At 44.7% G+C, this 20,677-nt stretch overlaps 1 protein-coding gene across 5 annotated transcripts in view; it reads right to left on the reverse strand.

Moving 5' to 3' along the window:
- GRIA4 (glutamate ionotropic receptor AMPA type subunit 4) overlaps window positions 1-20,677 on the reverse strand; it is a 1,206,498-nt gene that overhangs the window by 662,906 nt on the left and 522,915 nt on the right. For all 5 annotated transcript variants that reach the window (XM_069640740.1, XM_069640738.1, XM_069640737.1 and 2 more), the window contains exon 3: window positions 10,492-10,731. In XM_069640740.1, the coding sequence (XP_069496841.1) occupies window positions 10,492-10,731 (240 nt within the window). The remainder of the gene's footprint in view (window positions 1-10,491; window positions 10,732-20,677) is intronic.

Raw genomic sequence — 20,677 nt, forward strand, 5'->3', positions numbered from 1 at the left:
CAAATTTAGGTGGTTTTTCCCCCTCTTGTTTATAGTCTGCACTGTGTCATTATTTAAAATGACATTGTGAAACCTAGGCCTTTCTCCCTCTATTCAGGATTCTCAAACTTAGCTGTGTTTTTCCTTTTTCTGTCTTAAACGCGCATTTTGATAGTTCTTTAATCCAGAGTGTCGTCGTCTTGTCCTATTGCTCAACCGTCTTGCCTCTTACTGTCTTGTCTGCCGGCACCCTTCCCTAATGTTCCCCCTCCCCTCTCCTCTCCACCTCTCTCTCCTCCCCTCCTACTCTATGGTGCTCTCTGCCTCTCCCATCTTTTCAAACTGCTTCTCTATTGACTATCCTGCCCCACTCACTAAATCTGGTAGGAAGAAGTTTAAAAAAGACATCCTGGTCTCCAACCCAGGCCTCCCTATCGCTGACACCTATACCAGTGCCTCCTCCAAAGAAACTCTCACTGACATCTTCTTTGTCGTCCCCTCGCCAGACCTATGGACCCTACATATGGTCTCTGTGCTCTCTCCTTTCTCTTATTCTCCCATTAATGGTAGCACCCGGTGGGATGCCCACCTGGCCCCTTTCTATTCCTCTAAGGTCATCATTAATATTTACTCCAATGGGACCATCCTGGTCCAAGGTCCTCAGTCCAACCTTCACCTCTTTGATAGATGCTTCCCGCGCCTCATCAATTTCCTTACTACTCCTGGTGTTCCCTCCACAGTTTCCTCGCCTCCCCTTGCAGCCTCTTTCTTTCGGCTACCTTGCCCTCTCCTTTGCTCTCTGCCCCCCCTCGGTCACCTTCTAAACCTCCACCGGGAGTAGATCTGATCTGTCCCCCTCCTGGAAGTCCTTCAAGAACGGCAACCTTCTCCACATTGCCACTCTTAACTCTCGCTCAGCTGCCAAACACTCCTCTGACATCTGCCGCCTTCTGGAAGAACTTGACCTCGATGTCCTCAGTCTCACCGAGACATGGCTCATGGCCAGCTCTGTCATAAGCTTTGACAGACTCCTCCCTGACGGCTACAAAATCCTCTCCGCACCCAGGTCCAACCGCTCTGGAGGGAGTGTAGCCCTGATTTTCCCCAAGGGGATTCCTGCCTCTGTCATTTCTACATAGGCCTATTCCTCTTTTGTATGCCTCATCTGCAGGCTCTCTCTTTCCCCTAGTCACTCCCTTACTGTGGCTACCATCTATTGGCCACCTGGTCAGATCTCCTCCTTCCTCTCTGAGTCGGCAGACCTCTCCTCTTCACTCTTGGCCTTCACCACTCAACTCCTCCTTCTTGGAGACTTCAACATCCACCTGGATGCCTTCTGTCTTCCCTCTGGACTCTTTTGTGACCTCTACAACTCTCTCTCATTCACTATTCTCCCCTCTGGCCTGACTCACTCTCAGACCTTCCCCTTTCTGTCCCTCTCAGCACTCCTCTCTCCAGGAGTGATCACTTTCTCCTTTCCTCCCACCTCACCCTCTCTACCCCACAGGCCAAGCCACTTCCATCACTGCCACCCACCTTCTCAGTCATCCAACCCATAAAGCGTGTATCAGCTGAGGCTTTCGCTGCCACTTGGCTGACTCTCACCCTGACACAGCCCTCTCCACGCTCCATTCTGCTATATCTGATACTCTTGATATCCTTGCCCCTGTCATGAGAAGCCGCCTGAAGCCCAAAGCCAAGTGCAACTCCTGGTATGACTCAGACCTTGTCACCCTTAAACGGAAGTGCAGGGGGGCCGAGAGGAAATGGCGCGCTTCATGTACATCCTCTGAGAAACTGGCCTGCTGCCTGCTCCAAAGGCAATACCGGCTCTCTGTCCTCACTAAGAAGAGAGCTCAGATCCAAGCCTGTGTCTCTGCGGCATCTAACAACTCGGCTGAACTCTTTAAAATCTGCAAGGAACTGGCCAATCCTGCCACAGTCTCTACCTCTCCTGTCCCTTCCCAGGCCCTTTGCACAGCCCCGGCTTCTCACTTTGTCTCTAAAACTCAGGACATCCTGTCTTCACTTTCCTCCTCTCCACTCCCTCTACTCCCTGCTCTTCCTCTGGCCCTTCTGCAGCCACCTCTCTTCCCTCCTTCTCTGCCTTTCCCCATGTCTCTGCAGACAAAGATTCTAGACAAGTCCGATCTATGAAAGTCTTGTCAAAACAGGTTCACCCCTGTTCCTCCAAAACCATCAAGAACCACATCAACTCCCTGGCTGTTGATGTGGTTCTTGATGGCTGACTTCTGCAACCACTCCTTCGCCATTGGAGTCTTCCCATCCCCCCAGAAGCACTCCCTTGTGCTCCCTCTCCTTAAGAAACCCTCTGCGGACCCCTCCTGTCCGGCTAAATATCATCCAATCTCCATCATCCCCTTCCTGGGCAAGCTCCTGGAGAAACTGGCCATCTCCCAGCTTGATCTTCACACTGAATCTGTAGGTTGTCTTCATGACCATCAGTCTGGCTTCAGAGCTGCCAGAAGCACAGAAACTGCTCTCCTGAAGACCTGCTCTCCAACCTTGACTCTAACAGCCCCTGTGTCCTCATCTTGCTTGATCTCTCTTCTGCCTTTGACACTGTCAACCATGCCATCCTGCTCAATCGTCTCTGTGATAACCTGGGTTAGGCCCTGGTGTGGCTGACTTCTTTCCTCTCTGACAGACCCTCCCAGGCCCAACTTGGGTCCTTCCTCTCCACAATTTTTTTCTCTACCTGTTGTGTCCCCCAGGGGTCTAACCTCTCTCCCTGGCTGTTCAACCAATACCTGGCACTCTTTGCCCACCGCATTGCCACTCTCTGCCCCAACTTTCAGTGCTATGCGGATGACACACAGCTCATCTTCAGGCTACCCTCGGCCACCTCTTCTCCTTCCGTCCTCTCTGACTGTCTGTCTGCTATCCAGGACTGGTGTGCTGCCAATGACCTCTTCCTTAATGCCAGTAAGACTGAGATTCTCCACATTGGCACACCCACTCCCTCCTTCCCTGTTACTCTCTGGCCGGCCTCTCTTGGCCCTCTTCCTGCTCCCACCTGCAAGGCTAAAAACCTTGCGGTCATCTTTGACTCCACACTTTCCTTCTCTCCTCACATCTCTGACGTCTCTAAGAAGTCACACTACCAGCTGCACCTCCTCAAAGGTATTCTTCCTTTCCTCTCCTTCCCCCAGAAGCTCACCATCTCCAGGATGCTGGTTCTCTTTAGGCTGGACTACTGCAACAGCCTCTTTCTAAATTTGCCTGCTTCTACTCTCTGCCCCTTCTGCAACTTATCCAGAACAGGACTGCGAGACTTGTCCTTGGCCTCAAGCACAAGGATCGTATCTCTCCAGGACTGAAATCTCTGCACTGGCTCACTGTGGCTGCGAGGAGGCTGCGAGGATTAAGTTCAAAACCCTCTGCATTGTCCACAAGGCCTTCTTGGGAATGGGGCCTCAATACCTTCAACTCTCTCTTCCTAAATATCTTTCTTCTCGAGCTCTTCGCTCAGCCACCTCCAACTCCCTCGGGGTCAGCCGCTTCGCCAAGCAACGAGTTGGTGGGAGATCTCTTTCTTCAGCTGGGGCCTCCATCTGGAACAGCCTCCCTGCTTCCCTTAAACTTGAGGAGAACTGTCTCCGGTTACAGAAGCACCTCAAAACCTTTCTCTTTGCCTCTGCTTTTTCTCCTCCCCTCCCCTGCTGACCTCCTGGCTGTAACCTGATCTGCACTTGTTACCTGTACACCCTCTGATCTCTGGCCCAGGTCCTCCCTCGCCAGACTCACACACCTGCACTGCCTGCCTGGTAACCCCTGTACTTGGGGACGATTTCTGTATCCCTGCAGTCCCCCTACCAGCACTTGACACCTGATGTCTGCAATTACCCTTGCACTTGCCACTTGCGGGCTGTTACCTTACTTATTGCTATTATCGATTCCCTTATTCTGCACTGTCACTCCCCCACATCCCATGCACTTGCGCGATCTGAATGAGACACCTGGCCAAGTAAGATCGCTGTCTGTCCTCCCTTTGTTCCCCCTCCCTTGCCTCGTCGCACCTTGAAACACTTTTGTATAGTGTAAGTGACTTCAATTCAGCAATCCAACTAAGTCAATGCCTAGTCTGGGATGCCCAATGGTAGCCCATATTTATATATTTTTATGTCAAGTTCTTAAATCTGGATGATGAACCCTTATATAACGCCCCTCTTTTTGAATCCCCCTGGCCTCACTGAGCCAAGAAGTAGGTTGTTTTGCAAATTAAAAGGTTTATTGGAAAATTAAACAATATATATGTATATATATATATATATATATATCACACTTTTATGAATAGATTAATATTTGATAGCACACTTATGAGTATGAACAGTGATCAACAATGGATAATATTACAGTAGCACAATTCCTTAATTACTTAGGAGTTGGTATAGAAAGGATAAGGTAGCAGAGAATACTTTGTATGGTTTCAAGGAAAAGCAATGATGGAAAGAATGCAGCACAGAAATAAACTGGATATGGTTTCACCAAGAGATAATCTGATCACTTTTCCTTTATGACAACTCACTCCCCCCTATGCAACATGAAGAGATGGAAATGAGGGCAGACAGGTTTTCAGGAATACAATCAGAAGCAGTTCAGTTCCCACCCCCCCCCCCCCCCCAGCAAGCTTAGAGAAACAGGGATGATTTTAAAACACAGGCCAAATACTTTTAAATGTGGTTGCAATGAAGTGAAAAATATGCAAAAAATGATTTTAATTCCCTATAGGAGATTCAGGGTAGGTGATAGCTACTTTGAATTAGTTCAGGTCAACACTAGCAATGATTCAGGAATGACTATCAGAGTGAAAATGAATTTCAGCAGTGGAAAGCAAGAAGCAGCTATTTTTACAAGTGGTGAAATTGAGTCAAATTGCAATTCACAGCACTTTTTCTGAGTGCATCAATGGCGATTATGGAAAAACTATAAGGAGATGGGGATGTTGGAAAGCCTGGGTTCTTAGCTTTAAAATGCCAGTTAAACCTCGCTTCTAGGACATAGGGTTCAAAAGATACAGATGTTTTTGTGGAGGTAGATTTTCAGAAAGGAAGTCAAGATTTCAGAATGACAGATGACACTTTTGCAGCTTTAAAATCACAGAATGGACACATGATTTCTATGCAGTTCTAAATAGGTTGAAATGGATGGGATGAGATTACTTTAGACTAAGAGATGACTATGCACAGTTCTTGGCTGGATACTCACTCCTAGTTTTGGACTGGAATGGACCTCGTCACAGATCTGGTCATATTTGGGCTGCGGTTCTCTCGCCATGGGACGGTCTCTGGCGCTGGTTCTGCTCACAGCAGTCTGGTCTGGGTCTGCTATCGGCACCTCACAGTGGTCTGGTCTGGGTCTGGATACAGCTCTGCTTTCTGGTCTGGATACAGCTCTGCTTTCTGGGTCTGGATATGGTTCTAGCTAGAATCAAACAGCTCGCCCGGCTGTTGAATAGTTTGGTTAGGTTGCTGGATTCTGGGGCCTGCTGAGAAGGATACAGCTTTTGGTTCAGGCCTCTCTGCTTCAAGTTCTGGAGTCTATCTGGAGTCTAAGTTCTGGAGCCTGGAGTTTTTAACCTGATATGGTCGAGGAATGTGTTGCGCAGAAATCAATTAAAGAGTGGAAACTAAATGTCCCTATCTGGGTCTCAGTGGCTCTTTTTATGTCTTTTGAAAGTGGGTGGGAAGGCTGACTTTCTATGCCCAACATTCTGAGGATCCTGATAGGTTAAAGGATTTACTGTCCTCTGACTGGGGAACGGAGTAGTGAGTCAGAATGAGTCAGAATGATGCTATGTTTATGGCTTGACTGAAGTCCCTCCCCTTGGCATTTACTCAGAAAAACAATTTTTCATAACCAAACATGCTTCCCAGATACACAAGTTGTTGAAATTACATGTACACATCACAGATGAATTAAGACAGGTCTCTGTGCAACCCTGATATTTCTCAGAGCTTGGGTGCAGAAGTGACAACATTTTGTGCTTTTGATGGGTTTCGCAATATTGGTTTTTCATCAAATCTAACACGGAGGTACACACCCTCTCTGGGCATATTACAGTAAGTTTTGAGGTCTCTAGCATAAACAAAGACGTTACAATATTAATAATTACAGTACTTGGCCTCAGAACATCCTACAGCATCCAGCTTTGTCTCAAATTGTGGGTGCATTTTTCATATTAAGAATCCCCAAATTGTACATTTCTGTCAGCTTGATACAATATTTTATAAGCAATTTAATAAAACATACATTTGCCTCCACTGCAGTACACCCATTTGTTTGTCCCCGCCCCTAGAAACTTGGCTTGGCTCAGAGGTCAAATGTCTTGCCTTCCCCCAGAGCAGTGTTGACAGTTCACACCCAAAATCAGCATACCCTATTCAGCTGAAGGAATACTTTGTCTGTTTTTTCCTGCTAACAGGGCATCTGTCCAGGGTGCCACTCTCCATTTGATAAACAGAACCTCGTAATTTCCTGCCTTCTTGCTGAGATGACCAAGTGTGAAGACTTCTCATGGACAAGCAAGCTTTTGAAGTCCCAGCTAACTCAGGTTCACTGTTTAGCTCCTGAAATACAAGTCTCCTGACAGAATTTAGATCACTAGCGCCGGTCAGTGGCGGGCACCGGTATTGCACCCATTTTTGACAGCTGCCTTAAATTAATACATTTCAAAAAGGGGATTTTACTTGATAGCATATGATCCTTGCTACCATTGTATTGATGTGGATTCTGCAGTAGAGTAATGTAGAACACCCAACCAGAAGTTGGATTTTTTTTTTTGGGTGGTTTCATGCCCATGATTTTAGCAATTTTGACAATCAAGAAAATGAATTGTTGAACAGCTCTGTATTCCTTCGTCTGCTCTTGATCTGTGGGCAGCCAAAGGATGGGGCTGGCAATGGTCTCCTGTATTAACACTGACGGAGGCAAAGGAAGATGGCAGCCTGTCTGTCAGGTTCTCACTGCGCACTTTCTGGTGATTTCTGTCCAGCAGCATACTTTCCGGCGGCCATTATGATGTTTCCCATGTCAGTAATGCACAATGATGTTGTAGGGCTTGGATGCGTGGATTGAAACATCCCACAATAGGTGTGTTATAAATGCCATATCATATCATATCATACCTTGCATCAGGATCAATGAAGTATGGTATGAGCCATAGCATGTAATGCTGTGCTTGAGCCTAAATGAAGCAAGGTATGAGCCATAGCATGCAATGCCATGTATCAGCTTCAATGAAGTATAGCATGAGCCATAGCGTGCAATGTTGTGTATCAGCCTCAATAATTTAAGGTATGAGCCATAGGGTGCAAGGCCGTGTTTCAGCCTCAAGGAAGTAAGGTATGAGCCATAGCATGCATTGCTGTGCATGAGCCTTAACGAAGTAAGGTGTGAGCAACAGCATGCAATGCCGTGCATCGGCCTCAATGAAGTAAGATATGACCCATAGCAAATAAATGACATCTTCATTGTGAAACTGGTTTTTAACCAGATTAAACAAACGTAGTGTGCCATCATTTAATGCCCTCATCTAAACAAATTCTTAGGTGTTCTGTACACCAAATTTTTAGTTCTGATTACCCAACTTGATCATTTTAAGATATATTGTCGCAAAAAACAATTAATCAGTACTAAGATTCTTGATTTTTAACTGTCAAATTCAGAACACGAATTTCCCTTGCTGACACGTTTGGACAAACATGGTCCTTATCAAGGCAAAACCTGGTTTAACAACTCCTCAGCATCATTGCCAGTCCTAATGCTTAGAGACCATTGTCCTTAATGATCTTAAATGTCCTTAATACCACAACATCACCACTGAGCTTGATTCCTTAAAAGTCCTATGCTGCTCTGTATTATGTCTTCCTTGGTTCCTATAAACCTAGTGTTCATAATGAATTATCTCCATTCGGGTTCCTGAGGTCAGGATACTCTGCCTTCATCTGGCATCCATGTGCTTTCGCGTGCAGGAGTAATACATTGAGGTGTGCAGTTTTTAATTGTCTGGGGTATATGGATACTATACGAAATTATGAATATAACATTGTGTTGCACATACATTTTTAAACAGTGTTGCAATATCCACAATGATTTCTGTGCTCCGGCAGGGATGTTCACAAATGTGCTGCTGAAGCAGCATTAAAAACTGTAACCCTCAAAGTGTGTTTGTGATTGAATAAGAATGGACTACCTCCCTTTTTGTCCTTATTCGACCCTGAGCACCTTTGCCCCTGCCCTCAAAAATAGAGGAAGAGAGAACGTTGTCCAACTAACAAGTTCGGCATTTGACTATGATTTTACCAAAGTTATCAAGAAAATATCCTGGCAATGAGAGATAATGGGGTCAAACAATCTGTTGCAGTTATTTGGTGTACATTTTAGTGGAATGAGTTTAGTCTTCCGTACTCCTCACTATCAATTGGAAATCAGATACGATTTATACTGGCTGGTGGCATTTGTCTGCTACACAATTCATTGTGGTGACAGCAAAATAACTGCACAGGACACGGTCCCCCTATCTGGAGCAATGGCCAGCTAGTACAAAGCAAGGAACAGAGTTACTATTTCTGCAAAAAGGTTGTGAGGGCATAATTCCCCTTTGGAGGGGAAAGCACTGGAAATGTCCCACAGCTAGATTAAAAGGTGTGCCATTATGGTTACAATGACATGGGTCACTGCTTAAGAGAAAGGTCAGGGTGATTTTGTTGGCAACCATGCCAACAATTACTCATGCAACAGTCCATCCTGCACATACATGCGTCCTGCTTTATTGTATTGTTTAATGTGCAGACCAAGCTCTCTGCATGGTGTGGGTAGCCAGCGTGTGGGCTGGTGTCTTTTACCATATGGCCACTGTTTTGCAATCTTTTTTCCATCACATTATCTTTATGCCTGACTTTTTGCCCCAAAAATCCATGATCTCAGAAAAGGTATTCTGTCAATAAAACAGTACGAGTGGTGACACGAGGGGACAGATAAGAATGCCTACTGCGATTACAACAAGGAAGGGATTATCCCAGGACCATCGGGTGCTATCAAAATAACTAAGAGGGGTAACTAACCATAAATGAATGCAAGCCTGGTTTTGAAAAAGGCGCACAAGCTGAAACACGTGTCGACATGAAGGACTAACAAAACAAAATAAAACTGAAAATTGGCATAAACCCCCCCAAAATGTTGGCCCACGTCCTTATGAGTAAATGCACTTATTCTTATAACAGAAAAGGAGTGGGAGAGGATACTGATGTACCCCCGAGAAATGCCCGATTCAGATTGATCCAATTAAAGGTCTTATATTGCACTTCATGACACCAAGCAGGATAGCCAAATTCAGCAGCAATGCAGGACCACTGTGTCCTTGGTGTGGCATGGGGGAAGCAGGGATGATACACATGTCCTGGGGATGTGTGCGGTTACAGCAATTCTGGACTAGAATGGAACAGGCCTGTAGAAAGGCCGGGATAGTACGGTATGACTGGACACCGAACGAGTTTCTGGTAGGTGCTTACCCCAGAATAGGCAAATTTAGACACGTGGTCAAATGTATGTATATGGTGTGAATACTGGCCAAAAGAACTATTGCAATGGCATGGAAAGCAATGAGGGGCCCACAGTATGTAAAATGGCACAGGGAATCCGAAAACTAGGCAGAGGCGGAAACTAGGGTATGGGGCGAAGGAGTATCCAGGTCGGAGGAGAATCGGAGCGCTACATATGAAGCCTAGAAAAAATTGGTCTGGGACATGTTCCACTCACCTGATGATAAACCCCCTTGAAAGCTCATAAGACATGCCTGAGAGGTTTATTGAGATATCACAAGGAATATCAAGAGGATAGGGTTGTCCTGGAATGCTACTCCCTTATCTGAAGCAGCACTTGTTGTAAATTGAACCCGCACGCAAATGTAAATGAGAGAGGCACGACACAGCTCGCAGACTTAAATGTGAAGGCAGTTTATTGGTTGTTAATGTGTTATTTGTTGTTTATAACCAGTTTGTATACATGTAAAGTTAAAAGTGGCAACATGGAATGCACTAAACAAATGCAATTTATAAATGCCCAAAAAAATATTTGAAAATAAATAAATCACAGCCGAAGGCAAAATAAATAAATAAATAAATAAATAAATAAATAAATAAATAAATAAATAAATAAATGCACTTATTCTTCTGTAAATAAAACACGACTTACTGTCACCCTCTAATGTTTAACTAATCATAAATTCATAAACGTTACTTAAAGCACCACTTTAAAATATATATTACTACAATATGCACAATTAAAAAAAGAAAGCTGCTTGTGGCCTATTGAAACACAGCATCTCAAAAAATATGTGAGGATTTGAAGAAGCACCCCGTAGTGGTTATAGTTTTTCACATGCGTCTTGCTTTAACAGCACTTTAAAAACCTCAGTGCACATTTTAAATGAAAACATAAAGGTATGGCGTAACTTCAAACCAAGGCAAATAAATCTAGCACACCACTTACCCCTATCTGTGTCATATAAAAAGACGTAATGAGTCCAGCCATAGTGGTCCAACAGGCTCATGAGGGCTCCCCGCAATGAAGGCCGCAGCTGCAACACGAACTGACTCTCACCCTCGGTGGGGAAACTTGGCGTGATGAGGGAGATGTGCAAGGCGCTGCAGAATGAGGTCAAGGTGTGTACTGATCTCTTGTCGTACAGTCCAAAGATGGCAAAAACTCCTCTGGAATACTGGGAGCAAACTGAAAAAAATGAAATATTTGTTCATGTTAAATCACAATTTAATGCACTTGCTAAAAATCGGTTTATCACATATGAGCAGAATTTATCAATCAGCACAATGCAAATAGTACTCATGTAGAATTATTGGTCATGTCACAAGTCAAAGATACCGGTTATTGACCATCACCTGAGTAATGACCAGACGAGAGCACATACAAAAGGTAAGTGAGAATAGTTGTCATTAGTGTATTTAGTGCTTGCAATCATGAATTACCAAACAGCACAACTATCTTACTAAATTAAGGCAACAGAGGGACAATGAGCTTGTAATAAGAGAGCCCATTGGCCCTCCCCAGGTCATTGCCAGCTCAACCAAGCCTTTGTCAGGCCGGTCACAGCCGCGTTCTGGCTCCCGTTCCAAGGTGGCCATCTTTTCTGTTGACTTTTTTCCTCGTTTTTCAATGGCCGCCATGGAAAGGTAGAAGGTACTGTATGTATAGTCCCTTCTATAGTGCGTTCTCCCTATTCCATGGTGGGCATTTTTTATTTATTTTGTTTTTCTTTCAGTTGCTAGATGCTGCAGGCACTATTAGTACCACAGTTTTATGGGCCGGCCTAACAATAGCAATAAGACCCTCGCTGGGGAGGCATTACCGCTTCTGGTAATGCCCCGTGGCCTGCATTAAGAGGGGTTACTATGGGCCCTGGGGCATTGCCTGAAGCAGTAATGCCCCTCAGCTAGGGGCCTATTGCTTAAGTACATATTGAGAAGCAGTAAAGTAGGCATGAATGCTGTATGTGCCTACTTATGACAGCATCTGCATAAATAAAGTGATACCATTGACATTCCCTGGCAAACATATATGTGAATCTGAGATAGGAAACTGTTCAATTGAGTCAAAGCTCAGGTAAGTTAAAGGCGAGTGGGAGGAAACAGAAAGCCTGGTGCCAACTTGCAAGTGGCTCTGGTTACCCTTAACTGGTGTGTTCTGATGGAGGCACTGCAATGTCTGGTGCCTCTCATTTGAGCAGTGTTGGCAGCTTTCAGGCTCTGTGATCCCGTGCACACACTGCAGAGAGCTCCTCAAAGGCCTGGTTGATTCAGCGTGCCACCGCTGCATGCGGCAATCTAGCAACGTGAGCCAGGAGGGGCTGCTGCGTGTGGCAAGGGGGGCAAGGTCCACCCCTCTTCCCATGGATCTGATTCAGTTAACATTCTCTGCTCCTCCTCTCATCACCATTTTCCACCACTTTTTATTTTACAAAACAATATACAATATACCTTTCACGTTATATTTGTGAATGCATTTCTGCATTTGTATTTTGCTTTTACGTTTATGTCTTGTTAAACCCTGATCTATCTGGTATGCAGCAGAGTGCAGTATAGGGAAAGAATACATATCTTGTCATCATAAACTATGCAGACTAACAATAAACCTCCTTTTCTTCCCAAACATGTCCTCTTTTCAAGGCACATTACTAACCTGTAAAGCAGGGCCAATGGGGGAACTTCACAATATCCTAGGTGTGCATGCAGTACACACTGTGCCTACAAAGATCAGGGGACCTCCTTTGGAAGTAAATACATAGAGTACAATATTTCAGGGAAGGCCCTATCGGTAAATGACGAAACATTTCAAAAGCAATGCATTAGTATATGTATTGTTTGTGTTTATAAAAGAGTGACCCAAAGCTCTTCAGCGTGGCCACCATTGGAGTACTGGAACCTGGCACTGCATTCCTAATGGGCATAAGTGAGCATGACACTGCTATGCCATCAGACACAATATAATCTGGTACTGCTTAAGCAATAAACCCGGATGGCTGCGGCCATTACTTGGTCAGGCAATGCCCTGGGGCTGAGCTAAAGGCCTGTGGGAAGCAAGTGCCTTAACGTGAGCTCTGGCATTACCAGAACCAGCAATGCCCCTGCCAAGTGGTGTTTAGTACTATTATCACCCGTTTGCCTACCGGGCTGATAAACGTTTTTTTATTTTTTATTTGAGTAACGTCACGGTTGCCAATTATCAAATTACAGAAAACTTCAAAACAACTTGGCCACCATGGTCAAGGGAGAAGGTAACTACAAGTAGTTCCTTCTCCCTTGCCATGGTGGCCTTTCTCAGGGTGGGGAAGCGCCAGACCACAGAGTGTTCCAGGCTCCAGTGAGGGACAAGTCAGTGGCAGGTAATTGAGGCAGAGGTTGTGGTGGCTGTCGTTGAGTGGTTAAGGGAGATAGAATTTGAGGGAAGGGATGGGGGAAGGGCGTACAGGTTCACTTTCCTGTTGCCTGACAGGGAAAATGGCGAACTACTGCTTTTCAGGGATCTCGGAGCACAGGAATTGCCATGAGGTAAAGCCCACATTCTGAGCACCCTGACTGCCTGGTAGGCCCTCTCGATCCGCCTCCGGGGTGCTATGTTAAATGACCTCTTCCTTAACAATGACGCAATGACCTTCCCACTGGATGGCAATACTGCGAGTACTTTGGGGTTTTATAACAACACTAGAAACAAAACACTTCACCGGTGGCTATGTATGTTGTAAGGATGCATCCACAGCAACATTTGCACTGGGGAATTGTGGTGCTAAATTGCACCTCACTGGTAACATGTTTAGGTAACATGAGGGCTAGTGGGGGATTTCAATAATGAGTCAGGTTAATTCCTAGAGGACATAAATAACAATGTCATGAAAACGTAGCAGCACATTTGATTGAGTAAATGTAAGCAGGCATTTGGACTTATGCACAGGGTTAGTGTGTTGGGCTAGAGGATACTTGAATCATTTCCTGCCATGTAATAGGGTAATGTTACTTACTTTTCACCTTCCCATGTACATCCCAGTGTCTATGTGAATCAACAGGTCTTTATTTTTGGCTCTTATTATTGTGGGGTAGGGTGAACAGACGTCCCGGTTTTGCCGGGACTGGCCCGGAATTTGGTGCTCTGTCCCCCTTTCTCAAGATTATGTTTCCATTGGAAACTGCAGTGGTCCCGGCTTTTGGTAGAAGGTCTTCATAGCTGGCAGGCAGGAATGCACAATCTCGCACAGAAGAAATGCTGCATTTTACAACTCAAGATAATATTAGTTTGTGATAAACAGTAACACTTAACCCCCTGCTCCTCCAACCTCTACTGAAGTGTAGTGCCTTGACAGCCACATTCAAGAGTTAGGCCTACTTTTATGTTAGGTGCCCAGTCCCAGTTTTTTACTTTTTAAATCTGGTCACCCTATTGTGGGTCCATCAGTAACTTTTGTTCGGTGCTAGACCCACGCCTTTCTGGACTATTGCAAAATGAGAGTCACCCCGACCCTAGCTTGAAGGGGAAGGGATGTGCAGCACAGCCAATCTACTTTCAGTAATGACCCGCGGGACATCAGAACGGGTCACACTCTGCTGGATCCTGAGGTGCTGTTCTTATCCACCAAGCCACACATTACAATGAGCCATGGAAGTACATCTACTTAGAGAGATGGGATTTATTTGTACCCTGGGGGACATATTCCGTACAAATGACTGTTCTTCCACCATCAGGGTGACAAGTTGCGATGACCACAAACCAGAGTGGTAGTTGCCTTTCACAGATCAAGTTGCTTCCCTGTCCTATAACTGCAAAGTGACATGCAACAAAAATGCAAGTTGTGGGTCACAATAGTTGTTCTTTAAATGATGAACATCTTGCTTGAGGGACTTGTAAATGGTAGGTTTCAGACCACTTAGGAAGGCAACTTGAAGCACGGTAAACTCACCTTGCAGTGCTCCAATGTGTTGGCAAGTAGAGCAAGCATATGCAAATCCAGTAGCTCTGGTTTTCTAAATGTAGAGAATATACTATTTTTGTAAATTCCCCACAACGCAGATAGGTCTTAAACACTATATTTGGAAAGCCTTGCCTGTTACCTTTTTACCAGTGCATATTACTATATCATTTCCAGTGATTCCACTTCATAGTGCCTGCTAGATTGCCATGCTACTCCCTGCTTCCTCTGCAGCGTATTTGTATTTTAATTTTCCTGACCTACACTTAACATGCAAGTTAAGGAAATCTGCAGTTGCAGCGGGTTACATTTTTAACTGAGAGGCATTAATATGTAGAGGGTTAGTGTGCGTTCTCCTTTGATATTCCAAGTCCGGTGGTCAGGAAGTTAGCGCCGGCAATTTTGTTAGTCCCCATTTCCATGGAGTCCAAAAGGACTCCATGGGAATGGGGTTATAGGAGCACTGGCACCATTAACAATGGTGCTGGTGTTCCCGTGAGAACTCTTTGAGCGGGTGCCATCCCACACGGCAGGTCTGATCCTGGCAGGTGGGACGGCACCCGCCCGCTGAATTGTAGTGTTCCGGTCCGGAAACAACGATGCCTGTAGGCTTACTGCCACCATTGTTTCCCAACGTGCACTATTGTAATAAGGCCCATAGTCAACTTTAACATTGGTTCATGACAAATCCAATAGATGTTATGCCATCAACTGTACACAGGAGCTTTTTCTAGGGCATTGTTATGATGCCTGTGCCCACAATATATTTTGGCACTGCTAAGCGTGTGTTCATGATGCCTGCGTCCACAATGCATGCCAGTGTTGTGTCACTGTAAGAGGGCATGTTAATGTTGGTTGTGCCAATATATTCCTGAATTACCAGAGTAAGAACACACTCATATTGGCAGTGCCTAGTAATGGTGGAATTTGATCTGTTAGAAAACATTTTCCTGTTGACTGTGCCAGTATATTCCTGTATTGCCTCTGTAAGAACACACACATGTTGGCTACACATAATAATGTCAATATTGCCATTATACTAAGTAACAAGGAAAGTTAATTGAACCTTCACTCCTACAGTTCCACCTCCAAAATGGTCCATAGGAAAACAGCAGTCAGAACCATCTCAAAATGTGCCTGCATAACTTCCTATTGGTTGTTTCCCTTCTCCCCTGCATGGATTCATTGGCATAGGCCATGCAAGCTTCCACTTGGGACAGCACCCCAAATGTGCACCTCCAGTGCCTGTGCCCTCCATCCCATAAGTAATAATTCTGTCATGCACAGCACCCCTAAATGAAAGCATTTCAATAATGGATGCATTACAACTCCTTGAATGCAAACAATTGTGTCAAAGTACAGTTCTGTTAGAATAGGCATGATCACCCTAACTTTCTCATTTTTTAGACATAGTGCTATATGTATGCCAATGTGTTATACTTCAGAAAAATGTGTTTGTTACAATATACTGATGAGAAATATGACAAGCTGCTTTAACAAGTAAGATAAACACCTAACCCTCGAAATCTCCAGCCGGGGGTGGTTTTGCCGGATGGTTGTGGTGGGCCCCACTGGCCAAGGGGCAGCTACGCTGGGAATATTTTCTATCTTATTAAAAATAGAAAACAAGAAGCCTTTTGAGTTGTGCATTTTGCTTTTATTGCTCTGCTTCTAACCTACATATTTGTACTAATTTAGTGAATATTTTCTGAAAAACAGTGTAATCTTTTATTTAACTACAATAAACATATTACTGTGTTGCAATGAATTCTGAGAAAGTTTACTGATCAGAGCTTTTTTTGTAACACAAAATTATGCTGGCAATTCTATCTTGGAAATTGAGCTCTGCTAACCAGGCCTCACTTTCTAAATGTCCCAGGCTTAAAAGTATAGTGTTTGTTGTTGGAACCTGTCTGCTAATTTTCCAGCAGCTGCCATGTGGCTCATAGTCACATAGTCACATGTGCATGCCTCACAACTGCCTTTTGGAAACCAAACTAATTTAAGACTTGGGTTATTCTTAACAGTGGGGCCATGACCTAAATGATATATAACTGTTCCTCCCCATGGCCTACTGGTAGATTAATAAATACATATAAAGCTATATTTGATTTGATAGGGTAGCCTTTCGGAAACTACAGTTATAAATGGCAACAACCCATTTACTCTTTGGTAGAGGTTATACTTCTGGGACCATTTTAATGGGGAAGTTTGCTCAGAAATGTCATTGGCCCAATCGATCGGGCATGTATTTTTGAGCTTACATCAATCACCCGCCCCTCAAGCTGACATCCCTAGACGCTTACGCCTCTTTTCACAACGCCAATGCACGTCTCATGTAAACGTCCTCTGTGCGCAATCTATTGCGTGTCTCCATGGAAATGTCAAGACGCCTCTTTCCTCGACAAGTAGAAACAAATCCTTTCTGATCAGACAAACTAGGAGTTTCTTTTTCCTTTGCGTCAGGTAATTTCATTGTAAGCCTCCATGACTTCATTTTACTTTGTTCAGCTATCTACCAGGCATGATGTACTGAGTCAAGGTACTTACAAAATGAATTAACTCTGTAATTGCTTTTTAGGTAAATATTGTTTGTAAAATGTACACATGTCTTTACCAAACCATATTAAAATTCTATATTTACATGTCTTGTCTTTTACATGTGTCAATGCGAAATTTCAAAGTGTGTGCCCATTATTCTTGTCTTTGCACTATAGCTTTTCGTAACATGACTGTGTCTTCTCTTAGTCTTCTTTTACAAAATTCTTTTTAAAGTTATACCTAATTTCGTTACTTTTTCATTTTCCTCACTGTCGATTTTATACTTCTTCAATATTCCGGAATTATGGCAACAATTCAGCCCTATTTGTGCAAGCCCGAATATTCAGAAAAGCAAATGGCTGAAAGAAAAAGAAGCCGAAATGATGGGGAATCTGATGAAAGTTGTGACGATCAATCACCTCAAACTAATTCAGCGCTGTACCCACACCAGATGAGAGTGTCACGTGCTCCAGCTCAAGTCTTAGATCTGCCACACCTCGAACAGCAACTCAAACTACCAATATATTCAGCATTGACCCAAGCTCCAACATCAAATCGACCCATGTGGCTTCTTCAACCCACTTTGTTCAAATGCTGCACCGAACGGCAACAAGCTTCATCTTAAACTGGACTCAATGACTGCTCCCTGGATGTATCACGTGACTCACTGCGCCCAAACCTGGTATGACCCACTTGCAAAATATTAAGAAGACTGGTTCCACACCAAGAACTGAAAAGGGTACTACTACAATGCCCTAGCCCCATTGGTCCACTTTTGGGTACTTTGAGACGGTACAGCGTCCTTCCACCACATTATCCAGAGAGCTTGCATGATTGACATTTTGTACATTCTGTGTTCTTCCCAGAGTGGTGGCTTTTTGTTGGTGTTTTTATAGTACATTTATTGCCAATGGTTTGTTTAAAGTTCATATATTTTAATAGAACCTTGACTAGACATTGCTTTATTTTGGATTGTTGGTCTATTGGTGTTTGGTGTCTTGCTGTCATCACATTCACAGCCCTTTTAAGGGTATAGTCTGCCCGCAGTCTATGTTTAAACAGGCCATCAATTGAGAAAATATTAACTCAATGGCAAATTCACTGAAATAATCACACTATTCCAGACATTTTCTAACTGTAATATTGTTGCCACCACTTGGTCCAGTGGTATTACTGCTTGATTACAAGTATTAGCCCCCATTTACTTGGAGTCCCTAGGACTTCATGAGAGATTTCGGCAGAATTACCACAGCAACTATATACCGCCACATTACCACACTGCCCTACTATGAATTTGGCAGAAAGGTGGCAGATTTATCTCCAGCTCATAGCTCCAACTTACTGCCAAATTCATAGTTGGGCGGTGAGGTAATGTGGCGGTATATGTTATACCACCACATTTTCCCGCACCACCCAACTTGTGAGGCCCAAAGTCTAGCATCATGCGTGGGCACCAGCTGAAAATCTGCTGATATAAGCAAAGCCAAACAAATCCACCTTACATCCACCAACAGCATCATTTACTACTGTGAGTGGTGCACGAGACTTTCAGAGTACCCTCCCATCCCATTACCTTTCTCCTTAGACTGACAACTACGGTGCCTATTAGTGTCAACTCTGATAGAGCTTTAGTATTGTGTCTGGAAGGCGCTGGCCTCACACCAGCAATTCATTTCCCAGTGGCTAGCAGACATCTATCACACCCTAATGACTGTTGGTTACCACAGATGTGAGCTAAATATAAAACAGTGGCACGCAGCAGGTAGAAAAGGTTTCAGATTATAGGGGCAGCCTGCTGAGATTTCTGCTCTTCAATCCCAAGGCACCAACATATGTTTATTACTCATTTCCAATTAATAGCGTTGCTTACACACGCTTTCCTCTTCTACAGAAATGCTACGTGTCCATAAATGTCGTAACAATTGCCCTAAAGTGCAGTAAAATGTACAATTGCCCGAAGGCTGCCATATGATTCCTTCCATAGTTACATCATTATTGCCTTAAGGTTGAAGCGTAGGAAGAGGAAGGCTAAGTATTAAAAGCTAAGCTCCTTACTTCAAGGAAGCTCTTTTCAGATGACTTTTAGAACAGGCTTCTCTGCTTTCTTCGTAGCTGGCATCTCTTAGGAGATGCAGAGCGCGGTCTCTATGCCAACAGATGAACCTGGACATTGGTTTGCCTCCGTTTCATTAAAGAAAACACAACTGATGAATTCTATGAAGACTGCAAAAGAAGGTCGCTTTTGCAAGGCAGAATTCAGCATGTTGTAATCTGGGCCTCATTTTAAATGAATCATAAATATGGCAGAGAGGAGCGCTTCGGATTCTACTCGTGTTTAAGCATTCCTCTCTGTGCATGGGTGCAGATCCGCAATGGATATTCGGCAGGATCTGGGTTTCCGTGCCCTTTTGCAACCAATCACAAAAGCAATTGTAACTGCTGCCTGCTGTGTCTGTGCCTGTTGGACGGCATTTGCATAAATCCCCAGGATTCCTTTCTTTTTGCAGGTGCATAAGCAGGAAGGATTCCTTGTGAATTTGAGCATCTCCACCACCCTGAAAGTATAATGTGGGCGAGGATGAATGTGGATTTTCTTCACGGAGCAGCTTGGGGGGCGGGGGGTGAACGTGGTATTTCCGCTCTGCATCCCTGCTACATGCATCAAATGCATAAAATCACATGACTCATTTTTTATTGGCTGAGAGCCATCTCTTCCAGTTAATTGCAAACGGAGGAACACTAAAATATGTCCCTTTGTGTTTAATTACTGTAGGTAGGACAGCCACAATTGTTAATGTCTTTGCACCTCACAAACACGACAGTTACCAATCCAGTTCAAAATCACACCATCAATTTCATTATCATGCATACATTTTGGGGCCGATTCATGGAACAAACGTGTGCCGAAAATCTTGGCGCAAGCGCGAATATACAGGTGCACGTGCACGCGTGCGATTCATGGAAGTCCCTGCGCGTGTTTTCCTGGGGATGTGCGCCAAACCCGTGCATGGCGCACACGTCACTGCAACATCCCGAACGCGTGCGCGACGCGCACAGCGAAAGTGCACAACCCCGGCACATACACCAGAAAGTGGGCGGAAACGGGGCGTAACGCGCGGAATGGGGAACAACGCACGAAAATAAGGGCATAACTGGGGATGTACTGCAGGGAAGCAGACGGAACGCCCACACGCACTCGAACCACACGTATTCATGGAATCGAATAGGGCAAAGCCGCACACAGCCAAAGACACGCACAAGCCGAAACACGTCCGCCACACGAAGGCAGGCGGTAGCGAGTCTGCGCATTACAAAAGTGGCAATATACAGCAATGATGAATGTCCCATACTGCGATTGGGCCTGTGCGAGCGGGGTACGTGTATTTCGGGGGTGTGTGGGAAGTTTTACACACAATTGAGCAGGGTACGTGTATTTCTGGGGTGCGCGGGAAGTTTCACACGCGATTGAGCGGGGTACGTGTATTTCAGGGGTGCGCGGGAAGTTTTACACGCGATTGAGTGGGGTACGTGTATTTCGGGGGTGCGTGGGAAGTTTCACACGCGATTGAGTGGGGTACGTGTATTTCGGGGGTGCGCGGGAAGTTTCACACGCGATTGAGCGGGGTACATGTATTTCCGGGGTGCGCGGGAAGTTTTACACGC

The sequence above is a fragment of the Ambystoma mexicanum genome, chromosome 7q, assembly GCF_040938575.1.
Source record: "Ambystoma mexicanum isolate Mex_15411 chromosome 7q, UKY_AmexF1_1, whole genome shotgun sequence".
Classification (NCBI taxonomy): domain Eukaryota; kingdom Metazoa; phylum Chordata; class Amphibia; order Caudata; family Ambystomatidae; genus Ambystoma; species Ambystoma mexicanum.